This window comes from Silene latifolia, chromosome 5 (genome assembly GCF_048544455.1).
Source record: "Silene latifolia isolate original U9 population chromosome 5, ASM4854445v1, whole genome shotgun sequence".
NCBI classification, from domain to species: Eukaryota; Viridiplantae; Streptophyta; class Magnoliopsida; order Caryophyllales; family Caryophyllaceae; genus Silene; species Silene latifolia.
Genome location: NC_133530.1, coordinates 39,009,725 through 39,025,107, shown reverse-complemented (window position 1 = coordinate 39,025,107; position 15,383 = coordinate 39,009,725). Strand labels below are relative to the sequence as shown.

Here is a 15,383-nt window from a genome sequence, read left to right as displayed (position 1 = left end):
TTAGCTTCTTGTTGGAAAAAATACTTCTTCACCTGTGAACTCTTTTCTTAATTAGTTTACCTTTTTCTTTTTACTTAGAAAGACGCAGCTTACTTACATATATATCAGGTTTTGCGATTTTAATAATGGCTTCTTGCTGCTTCATTTCAGTCACACTGGTCCTCTAACACCGGACTGCTCTTAATCGTCATTTGGCTAATTCTAAACGTTTAGGAATTAAAAAATGGGCATTCATATATGCCCTCGTGATACATTAATGATTGCAGGTGACGGATTAGGTTATATTGTTATAGGTATGCACCTAATCTGACCAAATTTATGCGAATTGTTGTTGGAAATACTCCTAAATGATTAGTTACAGGTAGATTAATATAATAGAGATGTGAATCTATTTTATAGTTGTCTAACCGTAACAGTTAACGTTATAAAACACCAACGGACGTTTATTTCTATATGTAGCAAGTCTACCATGATAAAAGAAAAAATTTTGATAGTAGTGAACATGCAAATGAAGTATTTGAGGTAAATTCATTTTACGGACATTTATACATGCATTCACAACTACAATAAAAAAAAAACAAAAGCAAGTTCATACTTCATGAAATACTTATTCGGAAAACAAAACTTCTATCACAAGCAGACAAACTCATATAGATATCATCATATAGATTTATTTCGAGCACATTTTGTCAATTATAGTCGTAAAGATAAATCTGAAATGAAAATGAAACCGTATCTATTAGTAGACATCGTTCTATTAGGAAAGTTATAGAGATACACATGTTATCCATATAGCATGAAACCTATATGTGCTGTATCTCGAAAATAGTGTTTTGAAACACACCATTTTACTAACAATGTAAAGCCTTACACATGCCATACAGATGCCAAAAAACTGAACATACCACACCATTTAACATGCAGAAGAATTTGTCTATAAATACACAACAGGGCCTCGCACATAGGTAGGAATTACTTTCACAAGATCATTTCCTATATATGGGTACAACTTCTTCTCAAATCCTTTTAAATTAACTTTAAAAAGCACTCCTTCTTTTTACATATTCATAAGTATTACGGTTTGATTTATTTTTTTGTTTATAGAGTCACTTTACATATTTGACATGTTTCATATTCATCAAGAATCGAGTGATATCCAATGGAGGTAAATCTGAAGATTATATTAAACGATTTACTTAAACAACTCCAGCAACCTGTAGCTGAATTTGGCATCTATGCAGCAACGGAAAACGAATTAAAAGCCTACGTTCAAATACGTGGAATTAGTTCTCCTTCGGAAAGTGTTAAATTTATAAGATCACCTTCCAAGCTTGTCGGACTGTCGCAGCAGAACTGTTCAAGAAAAGCTATTAAATTTCTTAAGGACTTATATGGGTTTGACGTCGTCGATTATAACTACTACAACCTAAAGATGCTTGAGCAAAACTATAAGACGCTAAAACAAGAGTACTACACAGGTACCAGGCATGAAATCGCGCCCGATATTGAGCTTCTGTCCATTTCGGACGACGACTGACTGCCAACCTTCTCCACGCCAGTTCAAAAATAATAATATAATAATGTAAATAGTTCTATGGATCCAATAAATGTATAATATATCCCATGTGTGTTGTTTGTATATATAAATATTTATAAATAAATAAAAGAACTTTGTGTATATATTTCAGATTCACCATTACTATCCCTTCTCTTAGTTTACGTCGTACAGTAATTGCAAATATGCTAAAATTACCGTAGCACGTCAGAAAAGTTGGATGCCGCGTGCGGAGCACCCGGCGTTCCAACTAGTAATGTTAAATAGAGGTAGCCCGGGCGGAGACGGGTACCAATAGTAGTTTTCTATTAAAAACTGTTACCATAATAATAGGTTTGATTATAAATCCCTACCCCCAAAAGTTTTCTTTAATTAAAAGATTATAGTTTAGATTTTAGTTAACATGCTATTCTTTGATTAAGATTGTATTTTGATGAAATAATAATAATTTAATTTAATAAATAAGTTTTTTTTTTAGGGGTACTGCCAAGGTTCCATTTATCCTAGATGCCTCATCAAGGTTGATATAAGAAAGGCTTTTGACTCTCTCTAGTGGGATTTCATCTCTGCCATGCTAAACAGTCTAGGTTTTCCTGAAATTTTTATAGGGTGGATCATGGGTTGTATTACTTCCACATGTTTTTCTCTCAAGATAAATGGCACTATTTGTGGCTTCTTTCATGGTAAATCTGGTGTGAGACAGGAGGATCCAATTTCACCCTATATCTTTGTGTTAAGTATGGAGATGCTTTCAAGGTTTCTCAGAAGAATTCATATGTTGCATCAGGTCACTCACCATCCAAAGTTTAGCAAGTTGAACATTAATCACCTCATCTTTGCTGATGATTTAATGGTTTTTGTAAGAGGAGATGTACCCTCTGTGCAAGCCGTAGCCAATTTTCAGTATTCTCTGGTTTATACCCAAATCCTGATAAAACCAACATCTATTTTGGTGGAGTAAAAGATGATATCAGGGCTCAAATTGTTAATGCCACTGGATACATTGAGGATCAATTCCCATATAGATATTTGGACGTCACTCTTAATCCAGGGAGATTAAGTGGCAATATGCATAATCTCCTTCTAGATAAAATCCAAGCTGCAATCACACAGTGGTCCACTAAATTGCTCACGTATGCAGGGAAATTGCAATTGATTAATGCTTGTAATATTTGGACTTGAAAGTTATTGGTGCTCTGCTTTGCTGCTGCCTTGGGGGGTCATTAAATTGATTAACAAGTTATGCAAAAATCTGTTCTGGGGCATCACTGAAGGGACTAGGAAAATGGTGTATAAGAGTTGGAGTTCAATTTGTGCACCATGGGAAGAGGGTGGCTTCAATGTTAAAGAGGTTTTGAGCTGGAACAAAGCATTGCTAAGTAAATGGATTTGGAAAATACAATATGATCAGGAGGGGGTCTGGGCAAAATGGAACATTCTTTACAACTTGAAGAACAACTCTATATGGGATGCTCAATGCAAGAACACACACTCTGAAAGTTGGAGGAATGTTCTCACTGTCAAAGAGGATTGGATCCAAATTGTTGGTTCTTCTACTGCAGCTGAAGAGTTATTCTCTCTTGTGTTAAAGGTAACAATTTTTTTACGAGGCACGCTTACAATATTTTCAGGTAGAAATTCACCTGTAGAGGATGGGCAGGGGCCTTGAGCAATGTTGTTATTGTTCCTAAGCACAAAGTAATAGTATCTCTGGCTGCCCAGAAACGTCTGGCTACAGTTGACAACATTAATGCTCGTGGTATGAACCATGTTAATAGATGTTGTCTTTGTGAGAGAGCAGTGGAAACTCATAGACATCTATTTTTCAGGTGTCCTTTTTCCCAGGAAATTCGAGGAGGGATTGTGAGATGGATTGGTACCAGTGGCTGTCCTATTGGTCTTGATCTGAACCATGACCTTTGCAAAATTAAGGGGAAGAAAAGTTGGCGTAGTAGATGGGCTCTTTGCTGTCTAATGGCTATGGTGTACGTAGTATGGGAAGAAAGAAATAGGAGGATTTTCAGAGGGCAGGCAAGGGGTGCTGCCCAATTGATTAAAGGTATCCAGTACGTTGTTAGTATACGTATGCTGAAATGTGCTAAAGCAGAGGACCATGATCAGATTATGGAACCGTATCTAATTATTGTTTAGTAATTTAAATAGTGGTTTTCAGTGGTTATATCCTTTGTAAGATACTTTCTCATTTTCTTCTACCATAATGAATAAGATGAGTATAATTTCTTGAAAAAAAAAAGTGCTTTTTTTGTTTCCTTATTAATTGAATTCCTTTTGAAGGGAAAATTTTGGAGGATTTATACTCTCTTTGTATATAGGGGATTCATGTGAATAATTCATTTTTGCATTGTTCTTTCCGGATTTTTCCCTAAAATAACATCTTTCTACAATTAATGACTAAAATCATATGTGATAATAATCATTTGATATGGCAGAATATTAGTATATGAAGCAAAAGAATGGAGATAGTTATGGGATACATGATCTTCTGGACCAGTCGCATGAAACCTAGGTTGCTTTGGTCGATTGTAGAAGAATTATCCCTGATTTAGATTGATTATTATTAAGTTATCATATGTTGTATATGAATCATCATTTCATTAATAAAAAAATATTTTCAACTGATCACATCTTTTTACAACGCATAGACGACTCACGACCCATACTCATCATCATCGTAATACATACATTAGATTAGATTGAACACTAAAGATAATTAGATTAATAGTTGTCACTCCCTTATAAAATAAAAATACACTAATACGCCAATATACAAGATTACAGTCTACCTATTATGGTTAGAAATCAACCAATTTTCTATTTTTCCAATTAGAGATATTAATTCCTACGATTTATTTTTTCTAACAAATCGTACACTTAGTCGCATTACAATAGAGAGGAGGGGGATTCGAACCTGGGACAACCTTAGCATTTACTCTTTAATGTGTTGTACACAAAATAATTACTTCCTCTTTTAACAATTGGTCAACCTTAAAACGATCAAATTTGTCTTATGTTTAACACGGGTCAAGTATTGTCACATATTGACAAATGAGACAAGTATATTGACAATCCTTATTCTTTAATCTCATCTACTTATTTGATTCGTTACATAAATATCCGTTTTAAGCAAGAATTTGTGCCCAGTTAATTACATTCTCTTTTTATAATATGTCAATTGTAAGCATCCGTTATTTTGTATGTCGAATACGTACCAATTAACCTATCATAAAACCGTCTTTTATTGTAAAAATATAACCCCTCATTCATCATGTTCTTTACATTTGCTTTTAAAACGAATTTTTAGAACCTCACATTCACGTGACTTTAAAGAGTACTTATGTTGTGTTATCTATACATATCGACTAAAAAAAGCAAACGTAAAAAATTAGTTGAAGATACCGAAGAACTAAAATGTAAAGAATCTTATAAATTGGAGGGAATAATCTTTAATTTTTTGTCGATAGGAATACTCTAGTCAACACTAAAAAAAATCTAAATTTTTTATAAAAAAAAGCATGATTAATTCAAGAGTAGCTATAAAAACATAGCAAAACAATTGTAAAGACATCAATGGCGCAACGGTCCAAAACACCAATCAAAAACACCTTTAAAATCAGTCATCTCCTCTAGACTTCTCTCTGTCACCATTCTCTCTCTTTCTAAATTTCGCCCATTTGTCCTTAACTTTTGTCTTCTCATTCTCAATCACATTCATTATCATATTATCTCATCTAAATAAATAAAGAAATAAATCACACCGCCTTAACATAAAGTTATAAACTTCACATTATTTTACACATTTTTAACACATTTGTACCCTTATTTATTGCTTTGTGAGCATAAGTTGGGAACTTTGATTTGAAATTGAGGTTATTTTCATATTTTAATTACTGGGTATTTGGTAATTTTTTGTGGGTATGTCACCAATGGCGGGAAATGAGAAAGATACCCAATTTGATATGGAAGAACAAGAAAATGATTTAGAGAAAAATGGGTTTGTTCATAGTAGTGACACTGATGTTGATGATGATGATGATGATGATAATTATGATGATGTTGATGGTGATGCAGCTGAGGCATTTACCTCACAGAATTGGCCTCAAAGTTTTAGGTATGGTTTCTTTCCCAAATTCATGTTTAAAACTTCAATTTCCTTCTTAAACTTAAGACTGGTCTAAGTATGGTAGATAAGTTACAAGGAAGATGTCTAGGGACTAACAAAAAGAGCTTCTTTGACCCGTTTTCATCTTAAGACGGATATTGCTGTCCCAAGAGAGATTTATGGATTTCTTTTGTTTTAGTTTTAGAATGTTTAGTTGATTGATAAGAAATGATGTGAAGAATACCTAGGGACTAAATTTTGTCGCAACTATCAAAGTGGGGTGCTATTTGTCCTGTTTTAATCTAACACGAATATGCCCATCTGATGAGAAACCAACTGTTCAACCACCTATCATGCTATTTGCAGGAGCCCTTAAAGCAATGGTTACTGTTGTTGTTGTTAGCCAAATGATTTCACTTATCAGCAGAAACTAGGTTTTTGTTGGTTTGATTACTCAATCGCTTCAGTTGTATTATGGTGAGGTTAATTAACATTTTTATCTATATATTACTGTATAACTGTCATATTGATTGTTATTGCTTGTAATGAGATATATATGTATTTATATGACTGGATGAAGCTGTCTGATAAATTGTAAATAATTGCGAGAATTGAGTATGGCTGATTCTGGCTCTTTAAGAACAATAGCTCCAGTCAAGCTAACATAAGTGAGGCTACGCTAATTTTATGAATTTAGAGGAAAGATTCATCATGACATGGTGAAAGCGTCGATAATGCTTGGAACTTTTTGCTTTGGTTGGCTTTTATTGGCATTTGCTTAAGTTGTCTGATGGAACAATCTATGTGATGAGCTTGGATTTTTTCTTAGTTAGACGACATACAGCAAAGAAAATGAAACGCAATGTTGCAAAATCCAAGACTAGTCTTTACTGTGTTAAGTTCAGCAATTTCAGCACATTTTCACTGAAAGCATGAGTGGTTACTCAGAACAATGAGTGCATGTTACAGATTTGTTTTTTTAATTTTTCTTCCGTGTGTGTGTGTGTGTGTGTGCGCGCGCGCGCGCGCGCGCTGGTCGCTGCAAGTCCTGCAACCTGTCAAGATCACGTGCTACCTCTTTTTTTCAGAAGTTCTTACATTTCGTGACGCTTCCTTCAGTATCTCTCGGAAGTGTACGAGTAAGAAACGAAGTCATTAATGAATTTAATAATATGTCTCACAATTTTACTCTCAGTATCTTCTTTTGATGAATTAAAAGTCAACCGACCACCTGGAAAAGCCGTAATGGCTGCTATAGACAACGAGGCGAGCGTAGCTTTACAGTTATTGTGTGATCTCATTTGCGGTCATAATTTAGTACTACTTCCAGTTTCCAGCTAAGCAGTTCAGAGCCACGTTTGAGTTTAGCAAGAGATCAAGATGAAGAGGAACAGTAATCCTATGACTTTGAATATTTATGTTTTTCCTTTGTTGGTGACAGAGAGACAACTGACTCCTACACCATTGCTGCATCACCGGGTTTTTCATTGCTGGGTCGAAGTCCCAGCATGAGTCTTCGTAGCAGAAGTTACATAGAACCTGATGGAAAGGCTCCCTTGCTATCTGATTATGAGAGAGAAGAATATGACAAATTAGCCAAAATACCTTCGAGAACGTCTGCCTTAGGGTCATTGCATGAACATCTAGCTGGAGAGCTACCAATTGGCCAAGGCTGCAACTTTACTCAAACTGTATTTAATGGTGAGTTACCTTTAGTAAGCCTCATGCTCGTACTACAATAGTTTGTTTTCTCCTTGTAGCGAAAATACCATGTTAATCCTTTGAACTCTTCACCTCTGCTTGTTATCCTGCAGGCTTAAATGTTATGGCTGGAGTTGGGCTCTTGTCTACTCCTTATACAATTAGGGAAGGTGGCTGGCTAAGTTTGGCATTCTTAATCCTGTTTGCTATAATATGTTGCTATACAGCTTCTCTTATGAGATATTGTTTTGAAAGTAGAGCCGGGATTGTAACTTACCCCGACATAGGTGAAGCTGCATTTGGGAAATTTGGACGTCTATTTCTATCAGTGAGTTCATCTAAGGCTAAATTGCATTCATTTCTTTTGCAATTTGTATGTGTTTTCTTTCCCCTGGATGGGTTCTTCTTGAAGGGTACTGTTTTTATGTAATATAACTTTGATATTAATCCATCCCCATAGCCAGTGGCTGTCCCGAGAATGTTGTTTTTGGGGCCCTGCTGTACAGTTTAAATATGTTAATAACACAAAAATTGTGGATTTTAAGTTTTTAAATAACATAAAGTGGACAAAATAAACAAAATTTAACTTTCCAGTGCCTGAAGGCCATGTGTCTATAGCCCTATAGGGTGTATCCTCCAATTTATTTTCTACAATGTCAAGAGTAGTGACTTGCTTATCCATCAATTTTGCCACGTTTAATAATCGAGAGACCGAAAAAGAGCTATGAACTGACCTTTTTTATTCTGTAATCTGCAGGTTGTTTTGTACGTGGAGCTATATGTAAGCGAAGTTGCATCTTCTTAGTTTGAGAATTACTTGTGAAGTTCTTATCAGCTGATGCTTAATATTTTGTTTTTCTCTGCAGTCTTACTGTGTGGAATTCATTATTTTAGAAGGCGATAATCTTTCCAATCTATTCCCTGGAATTAACTTAAATTGGGGTGGTTTTCACCTTGATTCCATGCACTTTTTTGCACTGCTAACTGTCCTCATTGTTCTGCCAACTGTGTGGTTGAAGGATTTACGCGTAATTTCTTACCTCTCAGGTGATCTAACCATCGACATCTTCTGTTTCTTATTTATTTAGTTTGAAATGATTCGTTAATTTGGTGGATTTTTAATCTGCAGCTGGTGGGGTCATTGCGACGGTATTGATCGTTTTCTGCCTTTTGTTTCTGGGGACGGTGGATCATCTCGGTTTTAGTCATACTGCTAAACTTGTTAATTGGAGAGGTATACCTTTTGCCATTGGTGTATATGGATTCTGCTACTCGGGACATTCAGTTTTCCCCAACATATATCAGTCAATGGCAAACAAAAAACAATTTACTGCAGCACTTATAGCAAGGTATATATTATCAAGTTATCAATCACCTTGAAAGTTGAAAGTCATATCAACATTATACAAATTTTCAAATGAGACGGTCTCATGCCTCAAGATACTATTATCATGAGACTGATCCTTGTAATGAGGCCGCTATATCTTGATTTCAGTTTTTTTGTTGGTTAATGGGTATATAGGTTGAGATGTTAGCTAAATGGGTTGTTCTTATAGTAATATGAGAATATGAGATCATCTCTTTGGAAACTAATTTAAAAATTTTGGTTGTAACAGCTACTTGTACTTTTTGCAGTTTTGTTTTGTGTGTGATGATATATGGAAGTGTTGCTGTCATGGGATATCTCATGTTTGGGCAGGATACAGCATCCCAGATCACTCTAAACATGCCGAAACATGCTGTTGTATCTAAAGTTGCTCTCTGGACTACTGTAAGTGACATGTTTACAGCTTTTCTCCCAATTATCTTGGCACTTAATGTGTGCTTTTGTGTAATTGCGTTGCAAATTCTCTGTGCAGGTGATCAACCCATTTACAAAATATCCTTTTTATTGCCCATTTTAGCCTTCTGGTGGTATTCCGTTTGCATTTTCAAATTTTGTTTATTTAGTTACAAACAAAATAACAAGCCACGTTTTTGTCGAACAAGAAATACATGAACAATCTTGTATGCAAATTATATGACCACTGTAAATGGATAAACAAGAATTAATCTATCTACTTTCAACCAAGGTCGTTTCTCTAAGACGAGGCCACAAAACATAGCATTACCAAACACTAGCCTAGTCATCTACCATAGTTGAAATTTCTGCAAGTGTATCCTTCAGTTGGACTTGAGACTATTTGTTTCCTTGACAATAACACATATGCTTTACTGCTGAACCCATTGGCTCGAGGTATAGAGGAGGCGTTGCCACCCCATATCGCTAATTCCAGCTGGTGTTTTTACCTTCTGAGGGCTTCTCTCGTCATTTCCTCGCTCTGTGTAGCTTTCATTGTTCCATTTTTTGGTATGTCAAGCATCGGAACTCTACGATCATCTCCTCTCTTCAATGCTGGAATCTTAATTACATTGATTATTGATATACCCCTAACAATTTTTTCCCTGGCTGCAGGTCTTGTGATGGCGCTAATAGGATCTCTTCTTAGCATACTAGTGGTATGCATTTACATTAACTTATTAATGTTTCGAGTCCTTCCATTCATTTTGATCATTAGTTTTCCGTATTGGAACATTAGATCAGTTGACTATATTTTCATTTTGGGTTAATTTTGATTTTGAACAAAAGTATCCTCTGAAGTATGTGAGTTCCAATATTCATCCATTTGCACTCGTGTTCCCACTTGCTCCTTTTTGTAGGAACTTGTGTAATATTTAAATGTAGTGAATCCAAATGAATAGAGGGAGTAATGTTTTACGAAGTAGTATTTTTTCATTGCTTCGTTGGATTACTCCTTACCATACCATACGCGGCCGGCCGTCTTCTGAGGCATTTGGTTGTGTCATTGCTGTTGTTTGATTCTTCCTAGTTGGATTTCACTATTAACAGTCCTTTTGAATCGACCTTAATGAACTTGTTTTTGGAAGAGACAATTCCACAAATACGCAATGATTTAGCTATGTTCCATGTTTTGTTTTGTTGTGGTGCAGTCTATGATCTTCCCAGCCTTGTGCTTCTTAAAAATTGTGGGGAAGAAGGCCACAAAATCGCAGGTACGGAGTCTTTCTTTAATGCTCTCTGCTGCTTGAATATTCACTTCCTCCCACTTCTTTGATAGCTTACACACCTTAATAGCAAACTCATATGTCATAACTGTTAGGTCACAGTCACAGTTTACTCGCCTGTCAGTGTGAGTTAATTTAGAGGTGAGTAAACGTGGGTTTCACCCAGACGCAAACCGGGCCCAACATGAATTTTGTAGCGATCACTAGAGGATTGGTGGGTTTGAGATGGAGTAGCTAGGTGGACGTATGTAAGTGAAAAAACATCGTCCACACCCACTTCTTTTGAAGACCGGACGGGCCGGATCCATTGTGAACTAGTGTGATTCATGTCCATGGACAGAGAGGGACCCATAAATAGCTTATTGGCCTCCAACAAGAGAGCTGATTGAGATATACAAATGAATGCTTCCATATGTTCTGAGGTGTCAGACGGTCGAACATATCAATGTGTACTGTCCCTTTATCAAATAAGAATCATAAGGTCTAATAATATTCACTTGAAACAAGCGTATATGCAGCATTTTACTTTTCGACGTTCATGGTACTGCTCCTTGTAACATCATTTGATCGCTTTTGATTTCAGGTAACGATCAGCAGTGCAATTGTTGCAGTGGGCGTCTTCAGCGCTGCCTTGGGGACGTATTCTTCACTAAAGCAGATTGTGGAGAGATATTGACCTTATTTACATCACAATTGTCGACCATCACCATTCGGATATGGGCATGGGTTATTCAAATCATTTACAATAGAGATGTAATTCGGTATCTTAACCATCACCATTCAGATATGGGGGTAGGTTATTCAATCATTTACAATAGAGGTGTAGTGCATCTTAACCTACAAAGTTTATAAAGAATGATATATGGAGTAGTGTTTTTATTGGTGACGGGCGTGTTTCGCCTCTTAGATGGATGTAGTGAATGCTAAACTCGACTTTGTCATTTTTAGTAGAGGTGATCAAATGCGGCCTTCGGACGGACGCAGATCAGGCTAGCATGTTTTTTTTGCCCACGGACATGTGGGGTCGCGGTGGGTATGTGGGTCGTGCTTTGTAATTTTGGAAAATACATTGTTCAGGCCCACCATGACACCATGATACTGTCTTATAAACCTAATGAGTTGTTCCGTCCATGAACCAACTCTAATTTCTATCATCATGTAGGACAGTCTCATAAGTTTATGCGTCATCTTTTCCTCTTTCTCTAAATGAAGACTTTTTAGGCGCTCTCTTCGGGCAAGGGAGCATAGGCACATGGCACCGGAGTCCCGACGCCCTTTGAAAGCGTGTTGGAGGGTCAGACCGTGTCTGATCTCTTACTTGATCAGACCGCTCTTAGAAAGATAAAACAAAAGGAGAGGAATTTTTCGGTTGTCGCGAGCTTGCCCTTGCGGAAAAGCCTGCAGTCGAGGATCGTGGGCCGAGCATTTCTTTGTATGGGGTAATCTACTTTCGTGCCTTACAATTGAGAAAAAGGATTACGCATCTGAGGTAGTACCTCAGGCCTTGTAGTTTTTGAGTATATACACATTTTTTTCTGAGCATATTGTCATTTATAAATATAGTTTTTGAGCAATATTATATTTTTTAGTGTAATGTTATAGTAAATGTGCTCAAAAACTTGATACTAAAGCAGAACTCAAAAACTTTAAAATAAAACTTAGAAAATAAACAATAAGAGGTACTATCTCAGATGTATAGTCTATGAACTGCAATTGAGAAAAAGCAAAAGGATTCACCCGCGGAATCTTTAACAAAAAGTCAAAAACATGAATAAGGTGTTGACAATGAATTGAAAATGTGGTTGATGAGGTGGGTTGCTTTGTGTTTACTTTAGAGGTGACCTCTTTTAGCACATAAAAATTGAAGTATACAAGAGGCAATCACTTTGACTGATTCTCAGCTTGTTTCCATGAAACAAGATAATATCAAATGTATCTATTTTTTTTTTTTTTTTTTTTTATAAGGTAAGGAAATTAGGATGATTATAAATCAACCTATATCATCCTTGCGGATAAAAACGGTAAACGAAATTCAAAGAATTTCTACTTACCAGGAAGTAACAAGATAAGAGGATACAAAGAAGAGACTCTTGCCAAAAAGGATGTCACTTAAAATAACTCATAAAAGAATTAAAAAATAAACTCATTAGAACAATAAAAAACTTAGAAAAAACCATATAAATTCTACACATATAACAATGGGAACAAAAGGCCAAACTCCTCAGGATATTAAAAACTCAGATTTGTTAATAAATCCAAAGGATTAAAAACTTCCATGTACATCATCATACGGAGTAAGATACAATTTTAATCTGACGAAATCAACAATACTTTGGTCGATTTATGAAATTCATTGTTGAAATATTGCTATTAATTCATTGATTTAAACCTCCCTTAACTAAGACATAAGACTGAAAAAAGCTCTCTTAGGCTAAAATGGAGAGCAATTTAAAGTCTAGTCATTAGGAAGAAGAAAATCAAGAAATATGACTGAAAATTTTTCGATTAAAGGACTAAAGATAAGACTAAGATCTACCTAATCATAAAGAAGCTAGAAGATGGTCATGAAAAATGGTGAGTGAAGAAGGAGGACGAAGGAGAGCTTGGGAAGGAGATAAGAAAATAAATTTCCAGATCCCTAATTTTTCTAGCTTTTGAGAGAAACTTTCTCTCTCATCTTTCTCTCTCTCTTTCTAACTTTTTTCTTGCTTGTAGTTCCTGTATCTAATTGGATAAGTTGTAAAGTACTACTAGTATTAGGGATTGTGATAGTAGTTTTTCTCTAAAACAATGGTCATTGAAATAAAAATTCTATGCCATTTGTTTCTCGGTTGTGAAAATTTAACTATTATGTAAGGTGGTATTGTTATCCGACTTACACTTAAAGAATCACTATAAAAGAAAACGACTTTATCTCGATTAATACAATACGACACAATGTTTTATCTTTACCCCCAAGGACTTCCAGAAATTGTGGGTAAGAGGGATCTGGACTATCTAAGATGAAAACTGTGAAAATTTTATCAAACGACTGATACTTCACCATAAAATACGTTGATATAATAAAATAATTGCATGACCGAATTAGGAAAGGATATTACTTTATGTTATGAATGATAGATTATTTAGAAATCCCCTAAAAAAGAGTAGATTACCCCATTTAAAGGGTTTTGCAAAAAATCATATTTTTCTCATAAAGAGATAAACTAAACACAGGCTCTAACCTTTACCGTTCTTCAACAAAATCCACCCATTTTCTTCCCCCTAATTTTTTTAGTATTTTGTTGGTAAAATTAAAATAGAACCAGTTCCTTCCCTACTAACTTCTCCCAATCTTCTCTCTTTTCCTCTTTCCTCTCCATTTTCAAGATGCATTGTGTGAATTTAATTGTAATTTACAAATTACAAATCATCCAACTTCATCTTATGCACAGAAATCAAGAAATTTATACTCTTTTTTTTAGTATTTTAATGTTAGTATGATGGAAATTTGAAGAATGTTGGATACAAATTGAAAATTCAGGGAAATTAGTTTATGAGGTTGATTGAATTGTATGATTTTATGATATAAGTTTAAATTTTCATTGCAAATATCTAATTTTTTTGGAATTTGATAGGTGAATTTGTTTTATTTTAGTAAAAGAATAAAAGAAATATGAGATTAGTTAGAAATGAGGAGCATTGGTGGATTTGAAGAAGAAGAAGAAGAAGAAGAAGAAGAAGAAGAAGAAGAAATGTCTGAATTGGTTGCCCGCACTGGTCGACATCAACAACGTTATGAACATGGTTGTCGCCTTGTTGCTGGGTAATTTTCTAAACATTCCTTTATTTTAGTTTAATTTAAATTGTGTTATTTAGTTTGTTTCTTGAGTTTTTGATTGTTATACTTGAATTCAAATTATAATGTTTCGTACAAAAAAATTTGATTATAATATATATTTGCATTTCCGATGGAACTGAAAGACATGTTATTCTTTGGTTGTAAAATACCGCTTATGATGAAATAAAGCAAAATGACTCCTAACCTTTTGGAGGTTCTTTACCATTTGAAGTAGTCATTTGATGAGCTTTTTAATACATTTTCATTGTTTGTTAAGGTCATATTGAAATAGGCTCTTGTCTAATATATGTTGTATTATAAAGGATAAAGCCATTTATTGGAGCCCTTGAGGTGTTATGGTTGTTGTATAATTGTTTCGTTCACATTAAATACAATTATTCTTTTATTGATTTAACTAGTTCTAATGCCCATGAAATTCACGGGGCATTGTTGACTAATGTTTTGTTGTCATGTTTTTCGTTTTGTTGTTTGGAGTTTATTGATTTTCTTTAGGTAGTAGTAGCATTTTTTGGTGTATACGCAACTTTTTTTTTAATAATAATAATTGTGCACAATAGAATAATAAATTACTCAATATTGCATGAGTGGATATAGCAACGGAAGGATTCAACTTGTAAAATGAAAGGAAACTATTGATTAAGCTTTAAGCTTGTAAAATATTGGTAAATTCATAGGTAGGCAGTACATTCTGTTGGTCCTTATTTCTATTGCGGCTTTTTTCCTACTATAATTATTTGGAGTCCATTTTCTCTCAATTTCTTCAAAATAAATGGAAGAAATGGAGAGACAAGTACCTATTAATGGCCCGGATCGCATATTGACAACATCTAACGGTTCTAAATTTACGCATAAAAATAAAGGGAAATGAGGGTGAAAGAGGAAATTATTATTTAAGGAGATTGTGAGAGGAAATTGAGAGAAAGGAAATGGAGAGGATCTATTTCCAATAATTTGATATCAGCTCTTCATATGCTGTCATTGTTAAGTGATGTAGTTGTCTCTGTAGCTTTTTGCCTCTTGTGTTGCACCCCGCCATGTCGGACTTTTGTTTTGTTACTTTAGTCTTGCGCAAGTTGTATTGTGTAACGGTGATCCGATGC

The 15,383-nt window shown here is 35.0% G+C and overlaps 1 protein-coding gene across 1 annotated transcript; it reads left to right on the top strand.

Moving 5' to 3' along the window:
- Positions 1-5,327: 5,327 nt before the first annotated feature.
- Positions 5,328-11,425, top strand: LOC141657292 (amino acid transporter AVT1A). Its single transcript, XM_074464469.1, has 12 exons — positions 5,328-5,684; positions 7,117-7,376; positions 7,490-7,704; positions 8,134-8,157; positions 8,243-8,423; positions 8,506-8,725; positions 9,012-9,147; positions 9,236-9,259; positions 9,585-9,726; positions 9,832-9,875; positions 10,368-10,430; positions 11,026-11,425. Exons 1-12 carry the CDS (start codon positions 5,491-5,493, stop codon positions 11,116-11,118), a joined length of 1,596 nt encoding a protein of 531 aa, XP_074320570.1. The 5' UTR covers positions 5,328-5,490; the 3' UTR covers positions 11,119-11,425.
- The last annotated feature ends 3,958 nt before the right edge of the window (positions 11,426-15,383 follow it).